Here is a 27821-nt window from a genome sequence, read left to right on the forward strand (position 1 = left end):
TTTAATTTTATTTTTTGCTGTTTGCCTGTTATAAAGGAGGGAGGAATCTAGGACCTGTGATTTTTACCCACAGTGTATAGTATTAGTATAAAACAACTGTCCTTCTCTTGTGGTCAGAAGCCACTGAAAATGAAGAGAAGGTGCAGACCAAAATCTTCAGAGTTTCCCCACTTGCCCTGAAAAGTTCTGAATAATTCTCTCTGCATTTGTAAATCACACTTCAGTGGCCACACAAGCCCTCATAAAAACACTGATATAGAACCAGGTCAGCCAATAACATGAAATTAAATCAGCCAGGGCACATCTTCTATTCCATTTAACTGCCCTTGAATTAACCCTTTGGTGCTCCAACTGTGTGGAATGTGCTATCCTCCAATATGCATAGCTACCATTTTGTATGCATGAGGTAATGTTTATTTTCCATGTATGTACAGCTTCAGTATGTGTTAACAGAATCCCAGATTTCTGAAGGACAACCATACGTACCAGGAGGACTGCCCGTAGTACATTCCATTACAAATAGTTGGAGCACAAAAACTGAATACCTGAAAAGGACTTCTGTCATTCACACAATGCATCATATCTCAAAGAGGCACATTTGGAAAAGGTATCATGAAATATTGTAATAATCTGAAGCTTACCTGGCCTGGCTGCTCACAAGGTGTCTGGTATCTTGCCTGTTGACACAATTCCTTTACTCTTTCATATTTTGGCAAGTGATTAGACTGCTGGACATTTTTGGTTGGTTCTTCCTTCTTGCGCAGAAATTTACTTTAAAAGAGAAAGAAAAAGCCTTTGGGATTTTTTTATAGCACACATGAAGAAAACATTGTTAGTCTTTCCCTAATGTCAGCAGGAAGTCCCCCCACTTGCCCTGAAAACTGAACACCCTCCTCATCAAACCAAACGCACAGACACTACCAATAATTTGTTAGAGAACTATGCCCTATGTATAGTATAGGACAAACTAAAGTCTGGGAAAAGCTCAGATCCCCAAATGGCTCTCCTGATCTTAGCCAAAGCAGCACCAAGAGATATTTAATTATAAAGGAGGTATTTAATGTTAAAGGAAGGGCAATTTGTCAAGGAGCCATCCCCCTTCACATAAGCTCCCTTGCTTACTCACAAATGAGTGGGTTCCTATGATGATTTATTAAGGGGAAAGTACTCCACATATGTTCAGAGGCATTCTAGTTTACTATTGCTTCAGATATTTCAGGGCAAGTACAAGCACTGAAAACAGTTTCCAGGAATGAACTTGGGACAAAAATTAGACCATGTAGCACAAGTTACCGCAGGCTACAGATGCACAGGCAGCTTTGAATAGATGGTTCTGAACAGCAAAGAAGTAAATGTTGAGGAACAAGAAAGCAACAGGGCCTCAAAAATTGCCACAAGAAGCTACTTGTGGTAACTTAATAGATGGTTCAAAACAGCCAAGGTAAAGGCGACTAATAAGTTTCCATACAAGAAGTGAACAAGTTTGCAAACAAGATGCAAGATTCTCTTCTGCCCACTTAAAATGAAAAAAGGAGTGTAGTTGCTCAAGGAAGCAATTTCCCCAGACATCTCTCAGCTCCCATAATTACCCTCTTTCCACAAGGAATGTATCACGCCAAACTTTGGTTTTCTTGTTTGTTCGAAACCTGAAATTAAAATAATAATATTTACTGTTGGCATATGTCACTATTTGTTTGTCCAGGCAATTAAAGGTGATGAATTCATTTCCCCCCTTCAAACCAACCTAACCATCTTCTCATGGATTCCCACAGTTTTATAAATGTCCTCTTTAAAATGGTTTTGAGTTGGGGAAAATGCAGATCAGTAACCAATTCTTGTTTTACCTCAGTTCATTTTCTGTCTACTTTATTTACTCAGATATTGATGGCCAACAACAAACTTTAAGAAACAGTTTGCACCCACCTGTTTCCTGGCTTTTCAAGGTCCAGGAGTTTTAGAATAGATTTGCCATCCATATCTGGAGGCGTGTCAAGTCCTGCAATATCCAGAACAGTTGGAGCAAGGTCAATATTCAGCACTAGCTGAGATACTCTGCAAATTAACAGAAAACGTCAGAGTTGTATTATGAGCATTAGACATAACCTTTCCCATCCATGTGGAATCTGAATGCCAATTAATGCTGGAACAGCACTTTCATATAAAGTTGTATAAAATAAACTAAGACAAGTTCCCCTTTTAGAACTGCAACTTCACAACAGACACACTAAGCACATTTCTTGATATAAAAATGAATCTTTACATTAAGCAGGAAGGCAAAACAGCTGTGCTACTCTCACCAAACCTGCAACAAAATCTATATTTATCCACCTTATTAAGTCAGGATGAGTAAAGGATGTCCTCACACGACCCCATTAACTCTTTAGCAGCAAAACAAAACTGTTATAGGTCTAAATATACATGGATGCTCATGTACACTTAAAAAAATAATCAACATCTACTAGGAAAAAATCATATTTTGTTCCTCTTAACCAATGCTTTGCAATAATCTTGATGAAATAAAACCAGCCACTAAGAAGGACAATCAAATATGCTTACAAATATTTTACATTAGGTACAACAGCTGTGCTGCGGACTTAGGAGAACGTACACTGATCCCGGCTCTACACTTGGACCACGAATAAAGAAAGGGACGCGAATATCAAAGTCATATGGCATTGACTTCCCCTTGACCAGTCCAAATTGCCCAATATGGTAACCATGGTCAGCAGTGTAAATAATGTAGGTATTCTCCAGTTCTCCAGTCTCCACTAGCATATGATATAACTGAAACACAGCATACGAAAAAAATAGTTCATCAATTGTAACGATATACACATTAGTTCATACAGACACATTCATATGTAAACAATCTCATACAACTATTTAGGTAAATGGTAAAATTACAAGAGCTCATAGTCATACTGGGGCATCAACTAATATAATTTACAAGGTGTCTTGATAGAACATGAGGCTGAAAGCCTCTTCAGTGAGTAAACATATTCCACAGCATGGAAAGTCTATGCTTTTTTGTCATCAGGGTGAATGGACAGTCTAGGCTGGCAAAATTAGCTACTGAACTTTGATGCTCATTCCTACTTTAGGAAAGCAGTAGTGCTGCAGAACTACTGCCAAGAGAAAAGAAGGAGAGAGGTGTGGGAGGACAGAGCTGCTGCCCACCAAGGAGAGCAGCTGGAGCAAATGGCAGAGAACACTCAGTTCCCGCACAGACACCCACAGGCTGCTCACTTAGTGTCCAGGCACCCTTCCCAACAGCAAGTACATCAGAAACCCGCGTAATGGTGCAAGGCCTCTGGGACAATCTCCTGCCTACAGAGCATGACTTTCACACTCTTTCAAGGCTCACAAATACTGGCAAGTCAGGAGACGTGTTGCGGTTTTATATGCACACATACACACAGTCACTGGGGAACATTTCTCTCAGCATGTACAGGAAAGAGGAAATACACTGCAGAGCATCTTGCCAAGATCCCTCCCAATGTGAAGGTGGTCTGAAGGAGAGTTGTTCTACTAAATCCCACAGGTTTCTATGTTCACACATTTTCCATATGATACAGAAAACACTTGTTTCTTCTCTATACACATTATCTGTAGAAAGGGGGGGGAATGTTCGGACATAAGAAAACTGACCCACACATGTTTAGAAAATACTGCAACGCCAGGATAAGGAGTTACCCTGCTACCAATTCAGATTAAGTTTACATTGCAGCAGCATTTAGAAATGATAGAATGGTTTTCATTGTTTGTTAACTCACTCTTTCCATGGAATCATCAACTGAAAGTAAAGTCTGAAGTCTTTTGCGTTGCAAGACATTTGTAAATTCCATGTGAATAGGAAGCATAGGACCTGTATACTGCATAATCCAGTGCTTATCCATATTTGGTGCATAGTTGTAGCTGGGAGTTCTGGAAAATAAATTGATACTAATTATTCAAAAATTTAAAATCCCTGTGGCATATTTCTAGTTCTCACATGTACCTGAGCATGCTGTGACATGGGGTGATGTCACATCATGACATTTTCTTGGCAGACTTTTTACAGGGTGGTTTGCCATTGCCTTCCCCAGTCATCTACACTTCCCCTCCCCCAGCAAGCTGGGTACTCATTTTACCGACCTCGTAAGGATGGAAGCCTGAGTCAACCTTGAGCCAAGTAGCTATCTGAACCCAGCTTCTGCTGGGATTGAACTCAGGTCGTGAGCAGAGCCTGGACTGCAGTATTACAGCTTACCGCTCTGCACCATGGGGCTCTTCTGAGCTCATGTTATATGAGTCTTTAATTTTTTTTAATGTTAAGAAGACTTTTATAACTCTTCCTTTTTGCCAAATTATCATCCAGTAAGCAAAGCCACCCAACATATCTACTGTGGTTCAAGATCTGACCCTTCAATTTCCCAATAACCAGGGCTTTTTTTAAAGCAGGAATGCACAGGAACACAGTTCCAGCTGGCTTGGTGTTGGGGATGTGGCCTAATATGCAAATGAGGTCCTCCTGGACTTTTTCTACAAAAAGCCCTGTGCAAAACAATGGCGATGTCAGGGGGTGTGGTATAATATGAAAATGAGTTCCTTCTGGGCTTTTCCTACAAAAATAGCCCTGCCAATAACACTTCCAGTATTCCATACACTAGATTTCATAGGGGCTTTTCTGAGAATCTCCATAATTTTGTATCTAAGAGTCATACAGAAGATCACACAAAATGTTCATGAACTTTTAACCAGATTTTCAAAAAACTTCACCTGAAATAATTGTATACCTAGTCCAAAAATCAGTACTACCACTGATTTTTTCTCTTTAAAGAAAATTGATTACTATCTTTACAAATGATTGTTTCCAGATTTAAAAACATCTCTAGAGTCACTTGAGAAAAAAGATTTAGTTAGGAGCATAAATCCAGTCAATGTAAGATTTCATAAAGTTTCATGAACACCAAGGAACTGAGAGTGATTGGTACTAGAGGCTCACACTATATTTATTTTGTGTACGAAAAAGCATATATACAGTTCCCCCCATCAGTTCCTGCCAAATAAATTAGGTTAGATATTAAAAAGCAAATTCCAGTCAACAGTCTAACTAGGATAACCAGTCTAACTAGCATAACCAGAGACCTCTTCTAGACATGATATGCAAAAGCATTTCACCTGAGACACAAAGGGTCATTTCAGATGCAACACAAAACTGGGGATTCTAAAAACTCAGGTTAAGAAGGAAAAAACTTTGAGTTTGTGCCTGGTGAGGAAAAATCTATTGCAGACAATTTCACATAAAGCACAGTTTTAAAAAAAATCAACACGGGGAATTTCACTACTGCAGAAATGATCTTCAGATGCTCTCAGAGTAGTAAACAACCACTGAACCCCGCCTCCCCGCCACGGTCTAACAAAAGAAAGGTAGACTCTTGGGTTTGAGATTCCTCAAACAAAGAACTAGTTTCCCTTATTGATGGCAGAAGGTCCAGGCAACAAAGAGTTCCACGGGCTGGAGTGTTATAGGCTGCACTATAACCACAGGGTCCTGTTCATCCTCAAGCATTTCCTCCAACTGCCTTCCTTCCCTGAGTGTACTAATGTGGTGTTTAGATCATTTACTACAGCTAATTGTTTGGGTGGAATTTTCCAAGAAATCCTTCTGAGTTGGGTAAATGGTGCCCAAAAATAAACAGACAATGGAGTTCACCTGACCAGATGAAACTGCTTGTCTTAAGGCATCAGGGATCCCTAGTGAGAGTGAACACAGAGAAACAGCTCATTAGCTTCCCTTCCATCCTGCCCCTCTGCAAAAAAGTCCATCTTTTACTCCTCTATGAACTATCCCCAAGGGTTAAAAAAGAAAAGAAAAGAATTCTTATTCATATCACTAACTTGATTTAAACTCTAATGAGAGCCCACTCCTTAAAAAAAAAAAGGTAGAGAAAATCCAAAATGCATTTTCCCAGCATTAGCAATTCTTTAAATAAAGTACAGCCTGACCTTGATCTCCCATACTGAAGGGAATTTGTAGGTCTGGGATGCTATGCTGAGATCCAAAAACACTTGTTCTTCTGGAACAGAGCCTCACTGACTTCAATAGAACCATGCCAACAAAAACTTTACTTAGGATGGCTGCCAGGATTTATATTATTGTTAATGATAATGTTTTTGTGGTTTTCCTATTGCTGTGTCTTGTAACTTACCATTATAGTTTATTGCATGATACATGTCTTCCTTAGTTTCTTCTGAAAAATTACTTCAATGGTAAATTAAAAATACTACTCAATATCTATCAATTTGTACATATTGTGCACATCTTGTGGCACATTTATTACACTAAATATCTCTAACATTAAAATTCCAACCATGGAGGAAGCACAGACAAAAATAAGTTTTTTTCTTTAAAAATGAGAAAGTCAAGTGGCTCTTTTTAGCAACATGCACACTGCTCATTCAAAGTTGAAAATTAACAAATTGGCTCCTTTACCTCAGCAAGATCCAAGTAGGAATATGACAGTAACCACTCAAATACAGTAAAAAAAGCCTTGTTGACATTGCAACAGTATTACTCATATTGGATGCATTTAAAAAAATTACTTCAACAACATAGATGGATTCTGCCAAATTAGATGACTGCAAGTGCATCTCAAAGCACATTAGTTGAAATTAAGGCCTTGATATGGATTACACTAAGGAAAATCTAGTGCAGGAATGAATTTTTGAGCCCAAGCACCTTTGAAGCAAGAAATGGACCTTTGAGGGATATGAAAATTTCCCTGCTAAACCCAAACAACTCCTGCCCACTTGGCCTTTTGCATTCGTTCATGTCTCTTTGTGGCTTCAATAGTCATGTTATTGCAGCACACCCAAAAACACATGCTGTAGCCAACTGGATTTGGTTATCTTAAACAATCACTTTTCATTATTCCAGTTATGTCACATGAAGGACAAAGCCCTTGAGCTGCTTTCACTTGGAAGTCCCTATTTCCAGTTGCCAAAAGCTCTCTCCATCTTGCTATACTGCACTGGTGGTTTCTATTCCCTGCTATACAGAAAGACTTTCACCTGACCCATTCTAGCTTTATATGAAATCTGCAGCAGAATGTGAAAGGGGTGCACATCCTCACGTATATTATGATGCAACTAGTCAATTCCAGATTAGGGCAAGGAAGCAGTGATCCAGATGCTTTCACAATAGGATGCATCTTTATTCCCCTTGAAAAAGCTCAAGGCAGCTTGCACAGTGCCGACAGTGGTGGTGGGAGTGTCTAGGGCTCAGAAAAAGAAAAGAAAAGCAAACTCTGTTGTGTCCAAGTTCTTCTGTATATAGAAAGCAGAACAACGATTCAGGTGGGTTATCTGATTGTAAAAATATTCGCTGACTATCCCTTTCCTACTGTTCCTATGGGTCACACTTTAGATTTCTAGCTATTCTGATACTAAATAAAAACTTACAAAAGAATCTTCATAACCACCTAACCAAAACCACATTTTAAAAGATTATAGGAGAGCCATATTACAATTATCCAACCCTTACCATCTCTTCCATCACCACTCTAAAACACAAGAACCCTAATTCAACAGTCCTCCTCTCATGGAGAACTACCAACACAAGGTAGTCACCAAGAATATGTGCTGTTATTTAAATATAGCATATGAATAGTACACTCTCTCTTTCTCTGGGATCTTATTTTCAATTTGAAGCCTTCACCATCACAAGCTTTAATATCTGTTATCTCTGTGAAGTAATTGAAAAAGACGAATGACTACTAAATAAGACTGCAGCTTCACAAATATGAACCCACAAGACAAATCTGTAAACAAATGTCTTTTGATCCAAAAGCAGAGTTCCTGGTCATGGAAAGAGTGGCTTCATGCATACGCTGATACACACATAGCTACACACATTCAAGTGAATATGTATAAGTTAGCAGTGGAACAGCACCAAAAGGTAGACTTTCTACAGTTAAACAATCATTACCTTGAGTGCCACTAATTTAATAGGAATTTCACTTGCACATGGTTCCTAGAGGACCCTGATTCTTCAGTGTAATTAACAGCCTTCCATCTAAGTCTGCAGAGCTAGTGAACAGCCCCACTTCCCTGATACCACAACTTCTGCATTTTTAAAAACAACATCCAGGGTCAGATGGCTATAACTTAACATGTGGAGGAAAATGACACTTGACCACCAAGGCAGAAAATTCAAGGGTTAAACGTTCAAATTACAAATCCTCCGCCCCCCTCCGCATGAGGATTGTGTTGCTGTCTGGACTGGAGTTGTTTTTTTATGGGGGGGGGGAAGGGGGTCAAATATTTTCCACAAGACCTTGGATTTCTTTTCATTCTTTGCTCAAGACAAGCTGACAATGTTCCTTGCCACAGAAAGCAGCCCTTTAAGCAAATTTGCTGGCAGCTTGTCTTCAATTTGTCTCACTTCTTTCAACAGAACTCTTAACCTGTTCACCGATAAAACATAATCCATGTGGGTCTCTCTTCTGCAGCTGTTGAAAAATACTTTGAAATAGGATGCCAAGTATATAAAACAACTAGATATGTAGGGTGAGACATACTCAACTTGTGTTTTTTTTAACTTCCTCAAGTTAGAAGGCTCAAACATTTCATGTATGTATGAATACAGTTTAGTATAAATACAAATTTTCAGGTTTACCTAATTTATGTCCTTTTCATAAAACAAAATGGGGGGGATTGAATGAGTTGAGGGGAGCTGACACTGCAGTGGCTAGTTCCACTGCTAACTTACACATGTTCACTTGAATGTGTGTAGCTATGTGTGTACCAGTGTATGCATGAAGTCACTCTCTCCATGACCAGGAACTCTGCTTTTTCAGCATTCCCAATCATGCAGGGAAGTGTCTGTGAAGATACCTTTGTATATGTGAAAGATGTTTACACACCTTCAAGAGAACAAGTTCAGTATCTACAAAATGATCAAAGTCCTTTACACAATCTTAAAGGTTACATGTTCCATATGCTTAATGCAGAAGGTCATTGCTTTGCCTCATCTCTCCTGCTTCTTTCCCTTTTCAGCATTTTTTATGGCTTGATATTATGTGGGCACTGTTGAACAAAAACCAGAGTTTCAGTCTCTGACTTGAATCTAATTATGGTTAAAACATGTTCAGCTTGGTACACTCCATAGTTCTGTAAAAGGAAGATGAATTTCAGTGAATAGGTAAGGAGAACCTTGTGGTCCGAGACAGAAAGATATACAGGGGAAGAGGAGGAGCACATGAGCCCATGGGCCACTTCCAGTCTCTTAACCACACTTTAAAATTAGGCTTTGTTGCTCCTGCCCTGAGCCACATCCACCTCTTTAAACTTCTGACTGCAGTTTTCACTTCAATATCAAGGACTTCTGTGGAGACCCCACCCTACCACCAAGTTTTAGGAATTGCATATGGTGCTGCAAGATCTAAGAGGAGCTTTAGCATACATACACAAACTCAACACATGGTCTTTTGAACCTTACACAAAAAGATTTTCTGAAATAAAGGTGCTTTTTTGTTTTTGTTTGTTTTAAACAGGGACCTTGATTTTAGAGTGATTCAGGTCTAGCTTTCCTTCTGCGCTAGTAGCTGTATCATATTTTTATCCACACTTCCTACAAGGAGCTCAGGATGCCTTACACTATTTTCCTCCCCTCCAATTTATCTTCAAACAGCTATGTGAGATAGGTTAGGATGAGAGTGCATGGCTGGCCCAAGGTCACCAGGTTTCTTGTCTGAAGGGGGATTTCAAGGGATGGAACTGGATAGCAATGACACAAGCTGCCATTATTGCATGTTGCAGCAGAATAAACTGACAATCGGCTGATGCACAGTTCTAGAGGAACAAGTGGCAAAAGCATCCTGACTTTCTTAGGATTAACAGAGACAGTCACCAGAAATCCAGATATGCAGAAGCAGATCAGAGGATAAGGGTGACAGTCACACTGAGACACATTAGCAGGCTTATAGACTTTTAATATAAATAAACATACTTTTCCCTATGTGTGTGAATGCATTAAAGAACAAGCAACAGAGGCTTTCCTGCTATGCACCTGTAACTTATCATTAAGCCAAAGTCTCACACATGAAAGTAGGAATGCAGACACTGATTTGGCGCCACACAATAACACTATCAACCTCTGTGTCATGGACTCAGGTACTCCTGCAAGTGATGTTACTTTGGTCTAGAAATGGCTGGAAACTCTGTGGTTTCACCATAGTTTCCAGTGATCCCTAGAACAATGTGATATCACTTTTGGTTTTCCCCAGAAATGATGTGCTGCATGTTGATGCTGCCTTCCCTAGGGTTGCCAAGTCCTCTTCATCCGTGTGTGCGATGCACACGCGATGAAATGATGTCACCCAGAAGTGACGTCATCAAAATGGCGGTGCCCATGTGAGGCAGCTCTAGGCGTTTCTGGGAAAACTCTATTGGTTTCCCAGATGCTCTAGCTATTTGGGAGGTTAAAACTCTATGGCACCTATTGTACCATAGCGTTTTACCTCCCAAATGGCTAGAGCATCCGGAAAAACCATACAGTTTTCCTGGAAATGCCTAGAGTGGCCACACATGGGCACCGTCATTTTGATGACATCACTTCCGGGCGACGTTATCACACCAGCGACGTGGGGGGAGGTTCCCCCCACTGGCCTGATGTGGGCAATCCTTGTGGTATAGTGCTTAGATTGTCAGTCAAAGGATCTAGGAGATTCAGATTCAAATTCCCACTCTGCTGGGCAACCTTGGGCTAGTTAACACTGTCAGCACAAGTTACCTCACATGTCATTGTGAATAAGCAGAGGAGAGAAAGAGTAAATTGTTTTGGGTCCCCATTGGGGAGAAAGAAGTAAAATAAAATAGCCATCAGTTTTCCCAGTCTATGTAATAACATGATGTTCTGTGTAGCAAAAGACAAAGTAGCACCACAAATTATCTATGTATTGATAGTAAAAGGTTAACTTACATGTGCTGAGATGCATTTGGGTAAAACTCAGAGAACTGTGGTGCAGAGTCTTCTGGGCCATGGGGAGCAGCATGGCTGATCACCATCATTATAGGTCTATGGGGATATATCCTCTTAGACATTTTGAAATAATTAATGCTGTCATTAGTGATTAAGTCAGTGAAATAGTCCTGAAACAAAACATTCAACACAACATTTGCCAAGTGTATTCATGTAGTAGGCCACATTATATTGCTTTGTTTTGCTGTGATGAATTATAAACTACTGTGATTTCAGTCAGGCCTGAGTTGCAGTGTTTAGCCTGAAGACAAAGGCACAGTTCCAGATAGAGCCAGAGTTGCAATCCTGTTCCAAAGTCAGATCTCTGCCCAGATGAACAGCTGTGCTCTGGGAAAGAATGAACAAATGGACAGCAAAGCAAAATAAGGCTAAAAGCAGAACGAGACCATAAGACAGATGAAAATGTCACTACTATAATAATTGAGGAACCACTCCAAGAGGGTAGGGTACCCTAAGGCAGTGATTTGAGGGCTGAAATAAGAGTAAAGAAAGTCTTGGGGGTATGGATATCACCTCCAGGTTGGGAAATTTCTTGAGAGTTGGGGGTGGAGACTGGAAAAGGCAGAGTTTGAGGAGAGAGCTTATAGCAGGGATGTGATGTTGTATAGTCCAACATCTGAAGCTACCATTTTCTCCAGGGCAACTGATCTCTGTAGTCTGGAGATCAGTTGCAATTCTGGGAGAATGCTAGGTTCTGCCTGGAGAGGCTGGTAGCCCTGTTTTGGGGTTCAACCCTAACATATTATCTACAGGTAACATACACCTGAAACAACACGTTGTTTCATACATATATTCTCCAGAAGTCATTGCTGTCTTTTTGGAAAATATTATTGACAACATATAAAACACAGCCACCACCAAAACGATCTGCGTGTTTGTTAAATGTAATTTATCTAAATCAGACTTACATTTGTGTGCTAAGAAAAATATATTCAAAAGTTGTCTGACAATTATAGTAAACATTCAGGAATATGAATATTGAGCATTTCTTTTTAAAAAAATAATAATTAAACCATTACAGCTGATACACAAGTAAACTCTTGACCAACAAAATGACTTAATGTAGAGCCAAGGGAGAAAATGGAAATCTGCAAGAGAAAGGGATGTACAGAAAACATACACAAGAAGATGAAAAGTCAGAATTAAACTACCTTCCACTTTGCAAGCTTTAATGCTGGCCCAAAGAACTGGAGTGAACTCCACTGAGTAGTCCCGAGACAATCTATATAATTTAACATGCTTTCAGGCATAACTAATTAATACCATGGTGTGGATTCAAGGCCTGAGCAGCTGCAAAAGCAATGCTTGGATGGGGTTTGTTACTCACTTCTGTGTTTGGGGAGCTGTGAGAGTTAGAGCAAGGCAAATCATTCTTCAAACATCTTTTAAAACCTGTTTGGGGACTGGCACAAGGAATTTAAAGGAAGTTTAAAGAACTGCTTCAGGGCTCCCTGAAGGAAAAAACCTGTCTAAAACTTCAGGGTTTGTACTCATTGGTTGATGGCATATTGATTTAAAATATTAATATGCTGCTTTCCTGCCTGACAGCTCCTAGTAAGACAGGTCATATGATCAAGATATAAAATAAGTTTATTTTAAGAGGGCAGTGATACAGAAAAGCAGGGGGAACTGAAAAATATCCTGTCCCCAGGTCTTATTTTTTTCTGATGCTATTAACCCTAACTGCTTCTTTTAAAGTTCTGCAACAGTCACTGAGAAAATTACTCTCCCCAGGCCATGAAGTGTGTTAGTGCCACCTAGCACCCAAGGGTAGGAAACACTTGATGTGATTTTCCTGATGGGTGCTTTTCCTCAACCAGGCAGGTGCAGGGTTAGCAGCACTTGGCTCTTCCCAGCCTTCTGGTTACCACTGAACACACTGGCAAGGGCTGGGGTGGTGGTGGTTAACTGTCCATTTATCTGGACTGTAATGAGTCTGCTGCTTCTGTGCAGTTATGTACTGTTGCATGCTACTATACTACCAATATGCCATAAACCTAAGAAATACACATGCGTCTGAAGTTTCCTCCATAGCTCCCAAGGACAAATAAAAATCTAATTACTTATTTTACCAATACATCAACAGATTCATAAGAAGCAGTCAGAGTTGCTTGATATTAAGCCAAGAAGGTACTAAAGATAACCAAAGCTACATCCATTTCTGCACTAAGCAGTGAAGCCTCAAGATGAGTTCCTATATTAAACATCCTTATGGCAGTTTGGGATGTTTTCCCTTACTGGCAACAGAACATGGACCTTATATTGGTTACCACTCCTTTCCACTTTTTCCAATGTGGGATTTATAATTACTATTTAAACTCATTTCAGGTTATGGACAAACCATGTGCTGTTCAAAATTCCCCACATTATATAGAATCCATATAAGAAATGAGGGAATCTAAACATTGGCTACTAGAGAATCGTTACATAACTTAAACTCTATGTTAGTAACTAACAATGGTTTGCTAAGTAATAGTAATAGAGTATAATTGTTAAAGGGGTGGGAATCAGTAACAACTATTCTAACATGCCAGTTAAAAGACTTGTCCAGCTGCAGCATCTAAAGACTCTTCCATAAGCAACATCTGGAGGAAGTTCCTGATCGTACAAAAATAATTTACAAGGTTCAGAACTGGGAAATGCCAAGTACCTCACAGATAGCACACCGTGAGCAGTTCTCCACAGCAAATACTCCTTACTGTGGCTGAAAAGTCAATAAAACCAAACATTTCCTAAACCTCATTTCTGGAAACCTATCAGTTTCAGAGCTTGATGCTACAGACATAGGGTTGGTTCCAGGCTGAATTTTCAGCAAACTGAAGGTGACAAACAATTTACACCAATTCTTCATTCCTGTTTCACCCCCCATGTCATTCTTCAGGATCCCCCTGTACCAGCATTTTAGGGAGATGAGTGGGCTAAAGTGGGAGGTAGGAAGCAAGAAAAGTTGTATTCCACTGACAGTCTTGTTCCATCTGCACTGGCTCCCAATCCTTTTCAGGGAATAAGGTACTGTTATTGACTTTTAAAGCCCTCTATGACTTGAAACCAACCTACTTTCAGGACTACCTATTCCCATATGAAGCTACTCATCCACTTTAGTTATTGTTCAAGGCTCTGCTTTGGGTGTCCCCGCCAACTGAGACTAACTGCACAGCAACCCAATAAAGGGTCTTCTCAGTCATAGTGTTGAAACTCTAGAACTCTCTCCTCAGGAAGATTCCTCTGTCTCCCTCTTCACACTTACCAGTGCAAACCGGAAGGGAGTCGGTATTGTGCCGCTTGCAGTAATCCGAGACAGGGATGGGAGTTTTCACACATGTTTTTTTTTTTCCGGTAGGGTTCCGTGATTGAAGCGAGCCATTTCACACTGTTCCGCTCTTATCTCGCTTCCACCAGCGCCAGCCGTTTTTGCCTGCCGGCTCGCGATCTCCAGCTTTTTTTTTTGGAACGTCGGGCTAAGATCGCTATAGCGCTATAGCGACGTATCACAACATCAACACCATAGAGATGGCTAGGCTCTATTGAGATAAGTTACCAGGTTTCAGCGGTGGCGATATCTGGCATCTTAATGCAGCCCAGGCATCCCTATGGTGATGCTATTGTGATACGTCATTATAGCGCTATAGCGATCTTAGCCTGACGTTCCAAAAAAAAAAAAAAAGCCGGAGATCGTGCACGCCGGCGGGCGAAAAAGGGCGCGAAAACTGTTCCTGGGTTAGATACTGGACATTTCACACAGCACCCCATAGCGATTTCAACCCAGAAGGAGGGGTTGAAAAGTGGAAGAAGCTGCTCTTTGTTTGTAACAACTCAGGCACGCCTCACTACCGGGACAGCCGCGGGAGTGTGTGAAAAGGTGAGAGTATTCCGGTAGCAGCCAGTTACTGAATCGGGTCTGTCTGAAATGCCAGCAGAAACCCGTTACTGTTCAGTAACTGACCAGCTTCCATACCGGAATACATAGACTGTGTGAAAAAGCCCATAGTGTTGAAACTCTAGAACTCTCTCCTCAGGAAGATTCCTCTGTCTCCCTCTACTGTTGTCATCTGCCAGTGGGTAAGGACTTTTTTGGTCAGTTTTGTGTTACTTCCCTAACTGATATTGATCCTTGTCTCTGCTTGTATTGTTATCTGTGTTTATATGTTTTACTGAATTATTTAAATATTTTATATATAATTTTAAATGGTGTTTCAGCGTCTTGATGTTTTGATATTTGCCACCTTGGGAACAATATTTTTGGGGAAAGGTGACATAGTAATGCTTTAAATAAACTTCCTCCATCCGTCCGTCCGTCTGTCCGTCCAACCACCCACCCACCCACATGGCTTTAAAGAGAGATGAGCAATGTTAATTAAAATGGCTTTGTATTCTGTACACTTATATTGAGAGGAAATAAAGGGCCTGAACTATACAATTGTTTCCTAAGAAAAACTGCTTAAACAAACTACAAATGACCCCTGGGGAAAGTACAAGTAGCACTCTCTATTGGTGGCAGTGGGGAGCACACTTGGAAAGAGGAATGAGAGAGAATAAAACTGACTCTATGTTGGCAGTTCCAACTGAAACAACGTTTTTAAAATCTGCACAGCCAGTCACATCTCTGATGACCAATCAGAAGCCCTACTGGACAGGAGTACCACCTGGCCCCACCCACTTTCTGTAAATGCTTGGCAGGCACCAGGAAAATTGCTGCCGGGTGCCATGCTGCCCAAGGACACCACATTGGGGACTCCTGCCTTGTACGACTGATGCCACCTGATACAATAAAATACCTGCACAGTACCTTTGCATATTCAAATCCATGCTTCTCTTTGAGACCATTGCGACAAACTGTATAATTGTAGAAACGAGAGTTCTTGATTAATCCAACCCATTCTCGCCAACCAGGAGGAATGTAGCTGCCATTATACTCATTGAGGTATTTTCCAAAAAAAGCTGTGAAAGAACACAGTTTAGGTTACTTCATATTCCTCATGGTCACACAACAATTTTCTACAGTTTCAGTTCAACTCAAAATGTATTTGTAATATATGTATGCTAAATATGTATATGTATGTATATATTTGGATGCCTTTTCATCTTGTGGCAATCCAAGAAAGAAGTCATGGCGCTAAATCTGTGGAATTCCCTCCCCAGGGACAGCCCCATCTATCTGGTCTTAAAGGTACCACTGGTACCTTTAAGGTACCACTGGTACCTTTCTATTGCTTCAGACCAACATGGCTGCCCACCTGAATCTTTGTTTTCCACCAATGGATGAAGGTTTTTTTGTTTGTCTAGCAATCCCTTATTGGTTCTCCACTTCGTGTTAATTACTATATACATATAGTTTTACACGTGTTTTAAACTGTTCACTGCCTTGCGGGCCTCAATTGGGTGAAAAGGTGGAATACTAATGTTTCCAATGGCAAAATGAATAAATATCTCCAAGTTTTTTTAGCTCACTTTTAGGTCAGAATACCCCTCCCTCCTCCACTCCAATAAAATCTTGGTTACAAAACACCAAAACCTTCATTCCTATAGCCACAATTAAAAAGTCCATGGTAACAGTTTAGTAAGTGGGGGTGGAGCAAGCAATTTAAAAATCAATCAGTCTAAAACAGGGAGATCAAGATTAATCTATATGACATAGAGGGGAAAAAATCAGCCTCACAAGTACACCAGTCTACACACAATTACTAACCAAAACCTTCTAAGCAGGAAAAAAGCACCTTTAACTGTCCTCCTAAAGCTTGTAAGGAATTACACAAAAAATGTCTCACAAAACCAGAATGTCATAGCTTTTATGTTGCCACCAAAAAGACTTTGGGTGTTTTCGCACTGACCTTTTACTGGCGCGACCACCCTCCTCACGCCGGCGGATCTGCAGGGATTTCGCACCAGAAGCGCCGGCGCAGCCAAAAGAGCCGGCTACTTCCGTCGCGAAACCCGCTCAAACGTTTTCCTGCTTCTTGGCGGTTTCCGTTTGAGCGGGTTTCGCGACGGAAGTTGCCGGCTCTTTTGGCTGCGCCGGCGCTTCTGGTGCGAAATCCCTGCAGATCCGCCGGCGTGAGGAGGGTGGTCGCGCCAGTAAAAGGTCAGTGCGAAAACGCCCTCTGTCTTTTACGGTTTCCTGCAAAACTTTTAATAGACGTAATACACAAAACAATATTTTTGGGGAAAGGTGACATAGTAATGCTTTAAATAAACTTCCTCCATCCGTCCGTCCAACCAACCACCCACCCACCCACATGGCTTTGTGATACACAAAACAAGGCCTCAGGTAGCTCTGGGCCAAACCACACATACTTAGGGAGTTAAGTGACAGAAGCTCCAAATTAAAATATTCAGATGTGTGTGGGGTCCACATTTAGATCAAGACAATGGAATGTGAGTAGGGAGAGTTTAAGCCTTTCTCCTACACTATTTTCTTGTTAAGTTACCATTATGAGCAGCTATGTACATGCACCAAATGGCTGCTATGTGTACTTTAGCCCTATGGTAGTGAGTTATGTTTCACAGGTCTTTTCAGCATGGTGCCTTAAAGTTCTCATGCAAGAAGAAATTGGATTTATACCTCACCCTTCACTCGGAGTCTCAGAGCAGCTTACAATCTCCCACTCCCCACAACAGATACCCTGTGAGGTAGGTGGGGATGAGAGAGCTCTTTCAAGAACTGTGACTGACAAAAGGTCATTCAGTAGGTGCATGTGGAGAAGTGGGGAAACAAACCCAGTTCTTCCAGATTACAGTCTGTGCATTTAATCACTACACCAAACTGGCTAAATTTATGTACCCTACAGACAAGAAATGTCCACTATGGATAAGCACAAACCTTGTCACAAAATTAATTTCATGACAAACATTGCCCAGTTCATGGTTCAAGAGTCAAGGGTCATGTGATTATGTCTAGAAAGAACCTCCATGGTTTTTACAGAGGTCTGTGCATTCTGTATCAGTGGTTTGTACACAAGTGAAGGCCAAGCAGCAAATTTCACCTTTTGGATTTTACTCGTACAGGAACCGTCAACTCTGGTTCAGCAAATGGGAAGGCTCATAAAGGTTTGTGATTTATGTGACCCAAAAAAAAACACAAGCCGAAACAAACTTTGATTTTCCCAGCTTGTGTCCATCCATAATTTCTACTTTCATTCCAAGGTTTAATTTCTAGTGTCTCTGAAAAGGGAAGCTCGAAACCAAGAATTGACATGCATGCTGTAATGTATACCTGTAGTTAGCATGCTTTTCCACCATCAAAAGAGAAAGGAGAGACCCTATTGTTGGGTTGGTTTGTGTGTGTGTGTCTGCACCTGGAAGTCATGTTGACCTCTGGTGACTGACCCCTCCTGGGGGCCTAGAGGATATTTAGAGAGGTGTTTGAACAAAGCCTGACCCTGCCCTCCCAACTTGATATTTTAAGGAGGTCGTCCATCCAAATATTAACCAGAATCAACCCTGCTTAGCTTCCAAGATCTGACAAGATTAGGCTTGCATGGTCTATCCAAGTCAGGGCAAAAAAGAGCCCCTGTTTTGACTATGAAGAACGCTACTTTTGAGTTTGTAAAATCTCTGTGCAAAACTGCCACCCCTAGAATGACACTGACAGGAAACTAGGAAGGGCAGAGATAGGTGGACATTGCATTGTGTGATGCCTTAACATCATTTCCAGATGAAAAACTGGAAGTGACCTCACTGCTTTGCATGACGTTCAAGGAAGCCTTCTGATCTGTGGGAATCAAGCAATGCGGTGAAGACAACTCTCTAGGATTCCTAGACAGGTGACATGGTGATGTCAATTCTTGTTTTTCAGCCAAAAATAATGTTGTGACATTCTCCAGTACCATTTCCTTGTCTTTGTTTGCTCGTGCTGCTTCTTGGAAAACATGGAACTACACTTCTTAATCTACTTGCTGCAAAGATCGTCAGTCTCTTAATAAAACAAAACTAACCATTTTCTATCTTACAAACCACCTCAAAGCTGAAAGGCAGACAGGACTGGTTTTTGCCAACAAGAGTCATGCCAAAAAATGGTGGCAATGGGAAATACTATATTGAGCAACATCCAGTTTTTGGGGTGCAAATAGCATTCTTTCAAGTGTTTCCTCCAGTTCTGCTATTTTAACCATTCTCTCTGCTTGTTTGATACTTGGCTCATAAAATCTACCTACATGTTTCAACTGGCTGCCGCTCTAAAGTTTTTTGACATGCTCATGTCTGAGTACTATTCATGATGGCCTGCAGGCAACTTTATATATTTAGAAACAGAAGCAAGGAGAATTAGGAAGTCATTTCTGTTTGTATAATTAATAAAATACCAAGCACAGCTGAGTGGATTAAAAAAATGTCATTAAAAAGTAATACCATTTCAGGGAACATCCTTTTATTATTGTCTTTAATGGAGCCCACGGGGATAACACAGCAGAGATAAATGCAGATTTTTGCATTTTAATGAGACAGATTTTATCTGCATTCTGGCAGTTTTGCTAAGTGTTCCCAAGACACAGTGCCATTGTTTAAACACATGTAGCATACTTTGTCAGATCACAACAGCAGCAGTCTCTCTGAACATGCTCAATTAAGCTTGCATAAATAGCAACTCTTAGCAAGGTGAACAATTCTTACACTTGATAACTGGAACAATTAAAAACACAAATGTGAACACTGTGCTTCCTAAAACTAACTGGCTATATTTTTATTTTCGTAACAACTGACCATTCAGTCTCAAAACAGAGAATAGCATGGCTTAATATCAACTGTTTTTAATGCCCTGTCACAATCTGTAGCACCCTACCCCTGCGGGAGAAGCAGGCATAGTTGGGAAAAGACACAATTGAAAAAAGCAGCAACTCAGTTGCACAGGAGAGGGAAGAGGCCAGTGAGATCAGCAAGGGAGGAGCAGCCAGGAGAAAGGAACCAGGACTAGATCTAGGGCTGCCAGCTTCCTGCTGGTTTTACCATAGAATTTCTGGTGATACCTAGAGACTTGTACCCTCTTTTCAAGGTTTTCACTGGAAAGGACACGACTCTGTCATAAGGTTGCCAGCTCCAGATTGAGAAATGCCTGGAGATTCGAGGGGTGGAACCTGGAGTGGGTAGGGTTTGAGGAGGGGTAGCACCTCAGACAGATATAATGCCATACACTCCACCCTCCAAATTAGCCATTTCCTCCTAGGGAATTACTGTTACCAATCTCCAGATGTGGGCTGGAGATCAGAATTACAACTGCTCTCCAAAGATCAGCTCCCTTGGAGGTGGAGGGTAGTGAATACCTTCACTTGGGTGGATGGAAAGACAGCAAGGGGGGGCACTCACCCACAGCCTCTTTCTAGATCCCATTGTATTTTCTTCTCAATGGGCCTTATTCCTAGAATTTTAACAAACATGTTTTCAGGTACTTCTATTGGAATCCTAATGATATTCAAACTATGTTATAATTACTCTTTTGACTTGAGGAAACATTGGTTGATTATTTGAAGCCTAAAGCTTAGATCCTGTGACTGCTGTGTCTACATGCACCAGACAATGTTTGTTATTGTGCATGCTTCCTCTGCCTCCAGCACTTCTAGTCATGCACAGGCTTCCAGAAAAGCATTGATTTTGCTCAAACAGACATCCTGGCAGTGGAGGAAGCACTCTTCACAGTGGAAACTATCCACAGTGCAAATGGGTTGCAGTCACAGGACTGAAGCCTAAGTCTCTGTCCTTCACTGTACTGGCCATAAGCAGCTAAACTGTAGAAGCCCTGTATGTAAAAAGTAGGCATATATGTGACTTCTCCAAATACACTTTGGTCATCTCCAGAGTAAAAAAATAAAAATAAAAATCAACTAACCTAATTCATCCCCAAATCCACTTCTTTTTATGTCTACACTTTTAAATGTTCAAAGTTATAAAATATCTATATTTGTGGGACATGACAGACAAGAATTTATTTATTTAAAACATTTTTATGTCTTCTTTCCACACAATCATGGTCTCCCAAGATGGCAAATATGAAACATTAATACACTTGAACAATTAAAAACATTTAAAATTATAAAATAATTCCATATGAACACAAACATATAGCACCCAACTCAGAGAAAACGCTAATAACTATTATTTGGGGCAGAAAAAATAAAAAAATTCTTCACTCTCTGGCAGAATATACCAGTAGAGTGATACAGACAAATCTCCCCAAGAAGAAGATATTTTTTTTATTATTTATATCCCGCCCTCCACTCCGAAGAGTCTCAGAGTGGCTCACAATCTCCTTTACCTTCCTCCCCCACAACAAACACCCTGTGAGGTAGGTGGGGCTGGAGAGGGCTCTCACAGCAGCTGCCCTTTCAAGGACAACCTCTGCCAGAGCTATGGCTGACCCAAGGCCATTCCAGCAGGTGCAAGTGGAGGAGTGGGGAATCAAACCCGGTTCTCCCAGGTAAGAGTTAGAAGAGAGTTAGAAAGTTTTGGTAACACAATGGGGAAAGACTTCTGTCAGGATTCCACCCATCTATACTCAGCAGGAGCAACTGAAACAGGACCTCTGAAGATGACTGGAGTAAACCAGTAGGTTCATATATAGAAGACCGTTCTTAAGGTATGCTAGCCCCAAGTTATATAGGGTTTAAAGGTCAATAACATCTCCTTGAATTGAACATGGAAGCAAATTGTAAGCCAGTGCAGCTGCAACAAGATTGGAGTTATATGGTCCCTACAACTAGAGTTGCAAGCCACCACTTGGCAGCTGGAGATCTCACGGGGTTATAACTGCACAGTTCACAATTTCAGTTCAGTTCACCTGGAGAAATGGATGCTTTGGATAGTGAACTCTATGGTATATACCCCAACGAAGTACCTCTGCTCTCCAAACCCTGCTCACCTCAGGCTTCACCCCCCAAATCTCCTGGTATTTCCCAACCCAGAGCTGGCAACCCTGCCTAAAACCCACCTGAGTCAACACTCTGGCTGCAGGATTCTGTACCAACTGTAGGTTTCAGATAGTCATCAAGGGAAGCCCCACACAGAGTGCATGACAGTAATCTAACTGAGATGTTACCATGATATGTAGCACTGGGGCAATATATTTTCTGTCTAGGAAGAGCTGTAGCTGACTCACTAATCAAAGCTCAGGAAATGCACCCCTGGTCACCTGTATATCCAACAGAAGGTCTAGGTCCAGGACCACCCATAAGCTACAAACCTGCTCTTTAGGGAAGTGCAATCCCATCCAGAACAGGAGAACAATCCATTTCCTGGGTCAGACCTTCTCCCACCAGTAGCACCTCCAGTTTGTTGGGATAAAGTTTCATCTTAACTCAATGAGTTCTTTATTTTTAAAAAAATAAATTAGGACTAATTTTTCCATAGTCTGGTCCAGGACCACCCATAAGCTACAAACCTGCTCTTTAGGGAAGTGCAACCCCATCCAGAACAGGAGAACAATCCATTTCCTGGGTCAGACCTTCTCCCACCAGTAGCACCTCCAGTTTGTTGGGATAAAGTTTCATCTTAACTCAATGAGTTCTTTATTTTAAAAAAAATAAATTAGGACTAATTTTTCCATAGTCTGTATATATAAAATATAGGTAAGATATTTAATCATTATCAGCTTTCATGAGGGAAGCAGTAGATACAGGGGCACACAGGACACCTGTTACCAGGTTCTAGGTTCGGCAGGGACTTGACCAAACATGTCACAGCCCCCCAACTTCTGCTGGTCAGTAGCTGGGGAGGTGTACCATGCCTGCATGCCGATGAGCCACCTCTGGGACTCAAGGAGCAGTCAGTCAGTCAGCTCAGCCTCTGCCCACTCTAGGTCTTTTGCAGCAACCATACTTGCCTGCCTGCCTGCATTCTCTTGTAGAATAGCTGCCTTCACCCAGCTTGGGGCTAATGCTGCAGCAGTCCTCACCTACATACTTACTCCAGGGCTTGGAGAGCAGCCAGCCAGTCAGTTTGGCCCTTCTGTCCCACCTATACACCCTGGGTCTTGGGCAACAGCAGACTTGAGGCTATCTACTCAACATATCAAGATGGAATGCATCCATGATACTCTGCCATATCCAATTATCCTGGGTTAGTACGGGATTTTTCTCAATTTCCCTGCCCTATGTATGCATGCATTCTTGACCTACTATTGTCCACTTTGTCACACATCAAGTCCACCCAGGTACTTAAGAACTGTAATGTCCCTATTTTCACCTGCGCAATGTTAAAGGGGACATATGACATAGTATCTCAGTAGCCATGTATGTGCTATAGCCTCACATTAATATTGGTTCCCTTTTTTATTCTGTATCCCTTTGAATGGAAAAAATAAAATATATAAAGAATACTGGTTTCATTGATTGGACCTTGATTCTTTGTTACATTCTCCACTCATGCTGGCATAATATAAGAAATCACCCTGTTATGAATGGGGGTCTTTTTTATGCTGAAAATAATACAAGTTCATTTGCTGGAATGTGTAACCAGATCCCAAACTGCACTAAAAGGTCAGGGGCAGAAGTTTTAGGGTGGTGCATGGCAAACAGGAAAGGAGGCCTAACCTTTCAGACATATGTGCACATCTAGCTGAGGTGGGTCAGAGTCCATCTTTTCCAGTTTTATACTGGGAAAATATCAATGAATGGAATATCTCTGGTGGTAGCTGGTACCCTGGATCTGAGCAGGAGTTCAAACTGGGATAAAGTTTTTCTTATGAATTCCAGGTCATTCCAGAAGGCAGAATGGAGTAATCTGGTTGCCAAGTGAGACCCTGACAATCCCCAAGAATAGGGTTGCCAGGTCCGACTTAAGAAATATCTGGGGACTTTGGGGGTGGAGCCAGGAGCAAGGGTGTGATAACCACAACTGAATTCTGAAGAAAGTTCTGGCAATCACATTTAAAGGGATTACACACCTTTCCTTACATTATTTCCATTTGGAAATAATGAAGGATAAGGGCATCTTCTTTTAAGACTCATAGAATGAGACCCCCTGATCCAATCTTTTTGAAACTTGGGGTGTATGACCCCTGTTGGGGACCTGGAGGATATTCAGAGAGATGTCTGAATAAAGCCTGCCCCTGTCCTCCCAAATGGGTATTTCAAGGAAGTCTCCCATCCAAGTACTAACCACAGTTGACCCTGTTTAGTGGATTTCTATGGGACTTTCCCATCAGCAAATCAGTCACTGGTCATTACTAATGAAAAAAAGATTGAGAAGCCTACATCTGCTGAAGCAATTATTTCAATTTGGTCAAAGAATCTACACTTGGAACCCCTGGTATACTCAAAATAGGCAACTTTTAATAGAGTAGAATTTGCAGATTTACTCATGGGAAAAATACACTTTTTTGGTTCAAAGCAGACAGACAAAATGAATCTGAAAACTACTGCCAAAACAATAAACTTCTCAGTTGTAGCTGGAAACTGGAATCAAGAAATGGCCTTGCTTTTGTATAATTAGTGAATCTACATGACAACTGACTGTGGTTGTACTCCAACAGATGTAGTTTTCAAAAGAAACATTCACACTCAATTACAAGCACAGTCCTCTGTCCAGTGCTTTTTTTTTTTGTAGAAAAAGCCCAGCAGGAGCTCTTTTGCATATTAGGTCACCCCGCATGGCCTGGGAGCACGTGGCTGCCGCATAGCAGGGTCTCTGCTCCTGTGGGCTCCTGCAGAAAAAAAGCTCTGCCTCTGCCACAAAGTGACAAAACGAAACTCTATACAAACTTGAAATAGGCCAAAGAACATTATACAACAAGGAGATCTAGTCTTAATGAATTAAAAGGAGGAAGAAAGCTGAGTATTCCATTCAGTGTAAAGCCCACTGTAATTACAGGATAAAGGGGTCCACTGATATATCAGACCAAAGATTGTGCAATTTTCTACTGAAATTTACAGGAGTATTTCTGGAAACAAAAGTTTTTTAAAAATCAGATAACTGTACGTATCAGTTTTCATTACTGCACAACTTCTGGCAGCATAACCAAAACCAAAATTAAAACTCAGTACTGCACCAGTAAATAGCATTCTCCACTGTTTACACTCAGGTCTGCTTCATGTGTAACACCAGCTACCACAAGACATTAGTGGGTGCTTTTCCATGAAGAATTAGGTTTGCCACAGAGGCTTTCCTGGAACCCAAGCAAATTCTCTCCTGCCAGTGCCAAAAGAAGAGTTTTGTTATACCTAAAACTGGCCTGAGCGATGTAAGATCTAATTTGCAAATGGCTTCCTGTGTGAAAAGCTTGTGACATCCAGCAGTCAGATAGACAGTATACAATGTGTAAATCAGACCTTGGTCCTAAAGTGAAGAACATGTTTATTGACATTCTGTACTGTACCACAGAACAGCAAAGTTGTTATGCATACCCATAAACCACCTTGTTAATCCAAATGTACACAAACCCATGTAGAAGAATTAGAATTTACTCACACATGACAGGTAGGAAAAATGAAGCCAATGACAGAAATTCCAATCCCAGACAAAGGAGTGAAAGATGCCCTTTTAAACTAGTCATGATTAAACAAACAGAGGGATCACCATCAGAGTCTTGAGCCTTATTTACTGTGAGAAAAAAAAATACTACAAGATTTTTCTAACCTTTTCACATCTTTTTACTATAGAAACGCTTCTTCATAATATCATTTTTTGTTCATCTTATTTAAGAATCCTTAATAGAACAAATTTTCAGTGCAGATTTAGCCCTTCTAAGAATTGTGCTGTAAAGGTCCAAATAGGGCAGCAATCTGCTCCCAAAAGCAGCCTGCTAGATGCCTCCACAAAGGTCACAGACAGGGCATAAAGGTAGCAACCCTTCCTAGAATGTGATACAGTAAGATATACTACCTCTAAATATGAAAGTTCCAACAAGTTATATAATGAAGGAACTCCATTTTGCCAACAGCACGCGCACACACACACATATATATGCTGTTGGCAAAATGGAGTTCCTTCATTAGTTGGGACTGTGCTGCATCAATTTTTGGCCCATCAAATCATCATTCAAGAGTATTTGTGTGCCATTGGTTGAGTCTGCTCCTCTCCCACCTGTGTGGGTGTTGCTAGTCAGTCAAGCTGATTTTGTCAGTAAAAGGCAAAAAACTTTGGTTCTGGCAGCTGCTTGATCTTCCACTGGCTGAGCTGCCTGTCACACTTGCTTTGCAGAGAAGAGAAAGAAACCCTTCCCTTGATTGGCAGAGGGAGGGAGGAAGAGGAAAATAGCCAGAGAATAGCCTTTCCCTTGATTGGCTGAGAGATCCTTCCTTTCCGCCTCTGGAAGGGAAACAGCTGTCCCCTGGCAGCGGACCAGATTCAGAGAGGGAAGGAAGGGAAAGCAACACACACACACAGAGATTGAAGTCCTGTGCTTAAGACCAACAACATTAGAACATAAGAGAAGACGTGTTGGATCAGGCCAATGGCCCATCCAGTCCAACATTCTGTGTCACACAGTGGCCAATACACACACACACTGTGGCTAAAAGCCACTGATGGACCTCTGCTCCATATTTTTATCTAACCCCATCTTGAAGCAGGCTATGCTTGTAGCTGCTACCACCTCCTGTGGCAGTGAATTCCACATGTTAATCACCCTTTGGGTGAAGACGTACTTCCTTCTATCCATTTTAACCTGACCGCTCAGCAATTTCATTGAATGCCCACGAGTTCTTGTATTGTGAGAAAGGGAGAAAAGTACTTCTTTCTCTACTTTCTCCATCCCATGCATAATCTTGTAAACCTCTATCATGTCACCCCGCTGTCGACGTTTCTCCAAGCTGAAGAGCCCCAAGTGTTTTAACCTTTCTTCATAGGGAAAGTGTTCCAAACCTTTAATCATTCTAGTTGCCCTTTTCTGGACTTTTTCAAATGTTATAATATCCTTTTTGAGGTGCGGTGATCAGAAATGTGATTATGGCATTATGATACTGGCTGATTTGTTTTCAATTCCCTTCCTAATAATTCCCAGCATGGTGTTGGCCTTTTTTATTGCAATCGCACACTGTCTTGACATTTTCAGTGAGTTATCTGCCACGACTCCAAGATACTGGTCTTGGTCAGTCTCTGCCAGTTCACACCCCATCAACTTGTATTTGTAGCTGGGATTCTTGGCCCCAATGTGCATTACTTTGCACCTGGCCACATTGAACCTCATCTGCCACGTTGATGCCCACTCACCCAGCCTCAACAGATCCCTTTGGAGTGCCTCACAATCCTCCCTGGTTCTCACCACCCTGAACAATTTAGTGTCATCTGCAAACTTGGCCACTTCACTGCTTACTCCCAACTCCAAATCATGTATGAACAAGTTAAAGAGCATGGGACCCAGTACTGAGCCCTGCGGCAGCCCACTGCTTACCATCCTCCAATGCGAAGACTGCCCATTTATACTCACTTTCTGCTTCCTATTAATTAGCCAGTTTTTGATCCACAAGAGGACTTGTCCTTTTACTCCATGACTCTCAAGCTTACTAAGGAGCCTTTAATGAGGAACTTTATCAAAAGTTTTCTGGAAGTCAAGGTAAACAACATCTATTGGGTCTCCTTTGCCACATGTTTGTTCACCCCCTCAAAGAAATGTAACAGGTTAGTGAGGCCAGATCTTTCCTTACAGAACCCATGCTGAGTCTTCCTCAATAACTCGTGTTCATCAATGTGGCTACTCATTCTGTCCTTGATAATGGTTTCTACCAACTTCCCTGGTATTGAAGTCAGACTGACTGGCCTGTAATTTCCTGGATCGCCTCTGGAACCCTTTTTAAAGATGGGGGTGACATTTTCTACTTTCCAGTCCTCAGGAACGAAGGCAGATTTAAATGAAAGATTACATATTTTTGTCAGAAGA

The 27821-nt window shown here is 41.2% G+C and overlaps 1 protein-coding gene across 1 annotated transcript in view; it reads right to left on the reverse strand.

Moving 5' to 3' along the window:
- Window positions 1–27821, reverse strand: part of SULF1 (sulfatase 1) — a 157398-nt gene that overhangs the window by 36783 nt on the left and 92794 nt on the right. Inside the window, exons 4-10 of the mRNA XM_060243665.1 lie at window positions 15810–15961; window positions 10964–11133; window positions 3774–3924; window positions 2609–2784; window positions 1924–2052; window positions 1590–1646; window positions 642–771 (exon numbers count right to left, since the gene is read on the reverse strand). Of these exons, the coding sequence (XP_060099648.1) occupies window positions 642–771; window positions 1590–1646; window positions 1924–2052; window positions 2609–2784; window positions 3774–3924; window positions 10964–11133; window positions 15810–15961 (965 nt within the window). The remainder of the gene's footprint in view (window positions 1–641; window positions 772–1589; window positions 1647–1923; window positions 2053–2608; window positions 2785–3773; window positions 3925–10963; window positions 11134–15809; window positions 15962–27821) is intronic.

Source organism: Heteronotia binoei, chromosome 7 (genome assembly GCF_032191835.1).
Source record: "Heteronotia binoei isolate CCM8104 ecotype False Entrance Well chromosome 7, APGP_CSIRO_Hbin_v1, whole genome shotgun sequence".
NCBI lineage: Eukaryota > Metazoa > Chordata > Lepidosauria > Squamata > Gekkonidae > Heteronotia > Heteronotia binoei.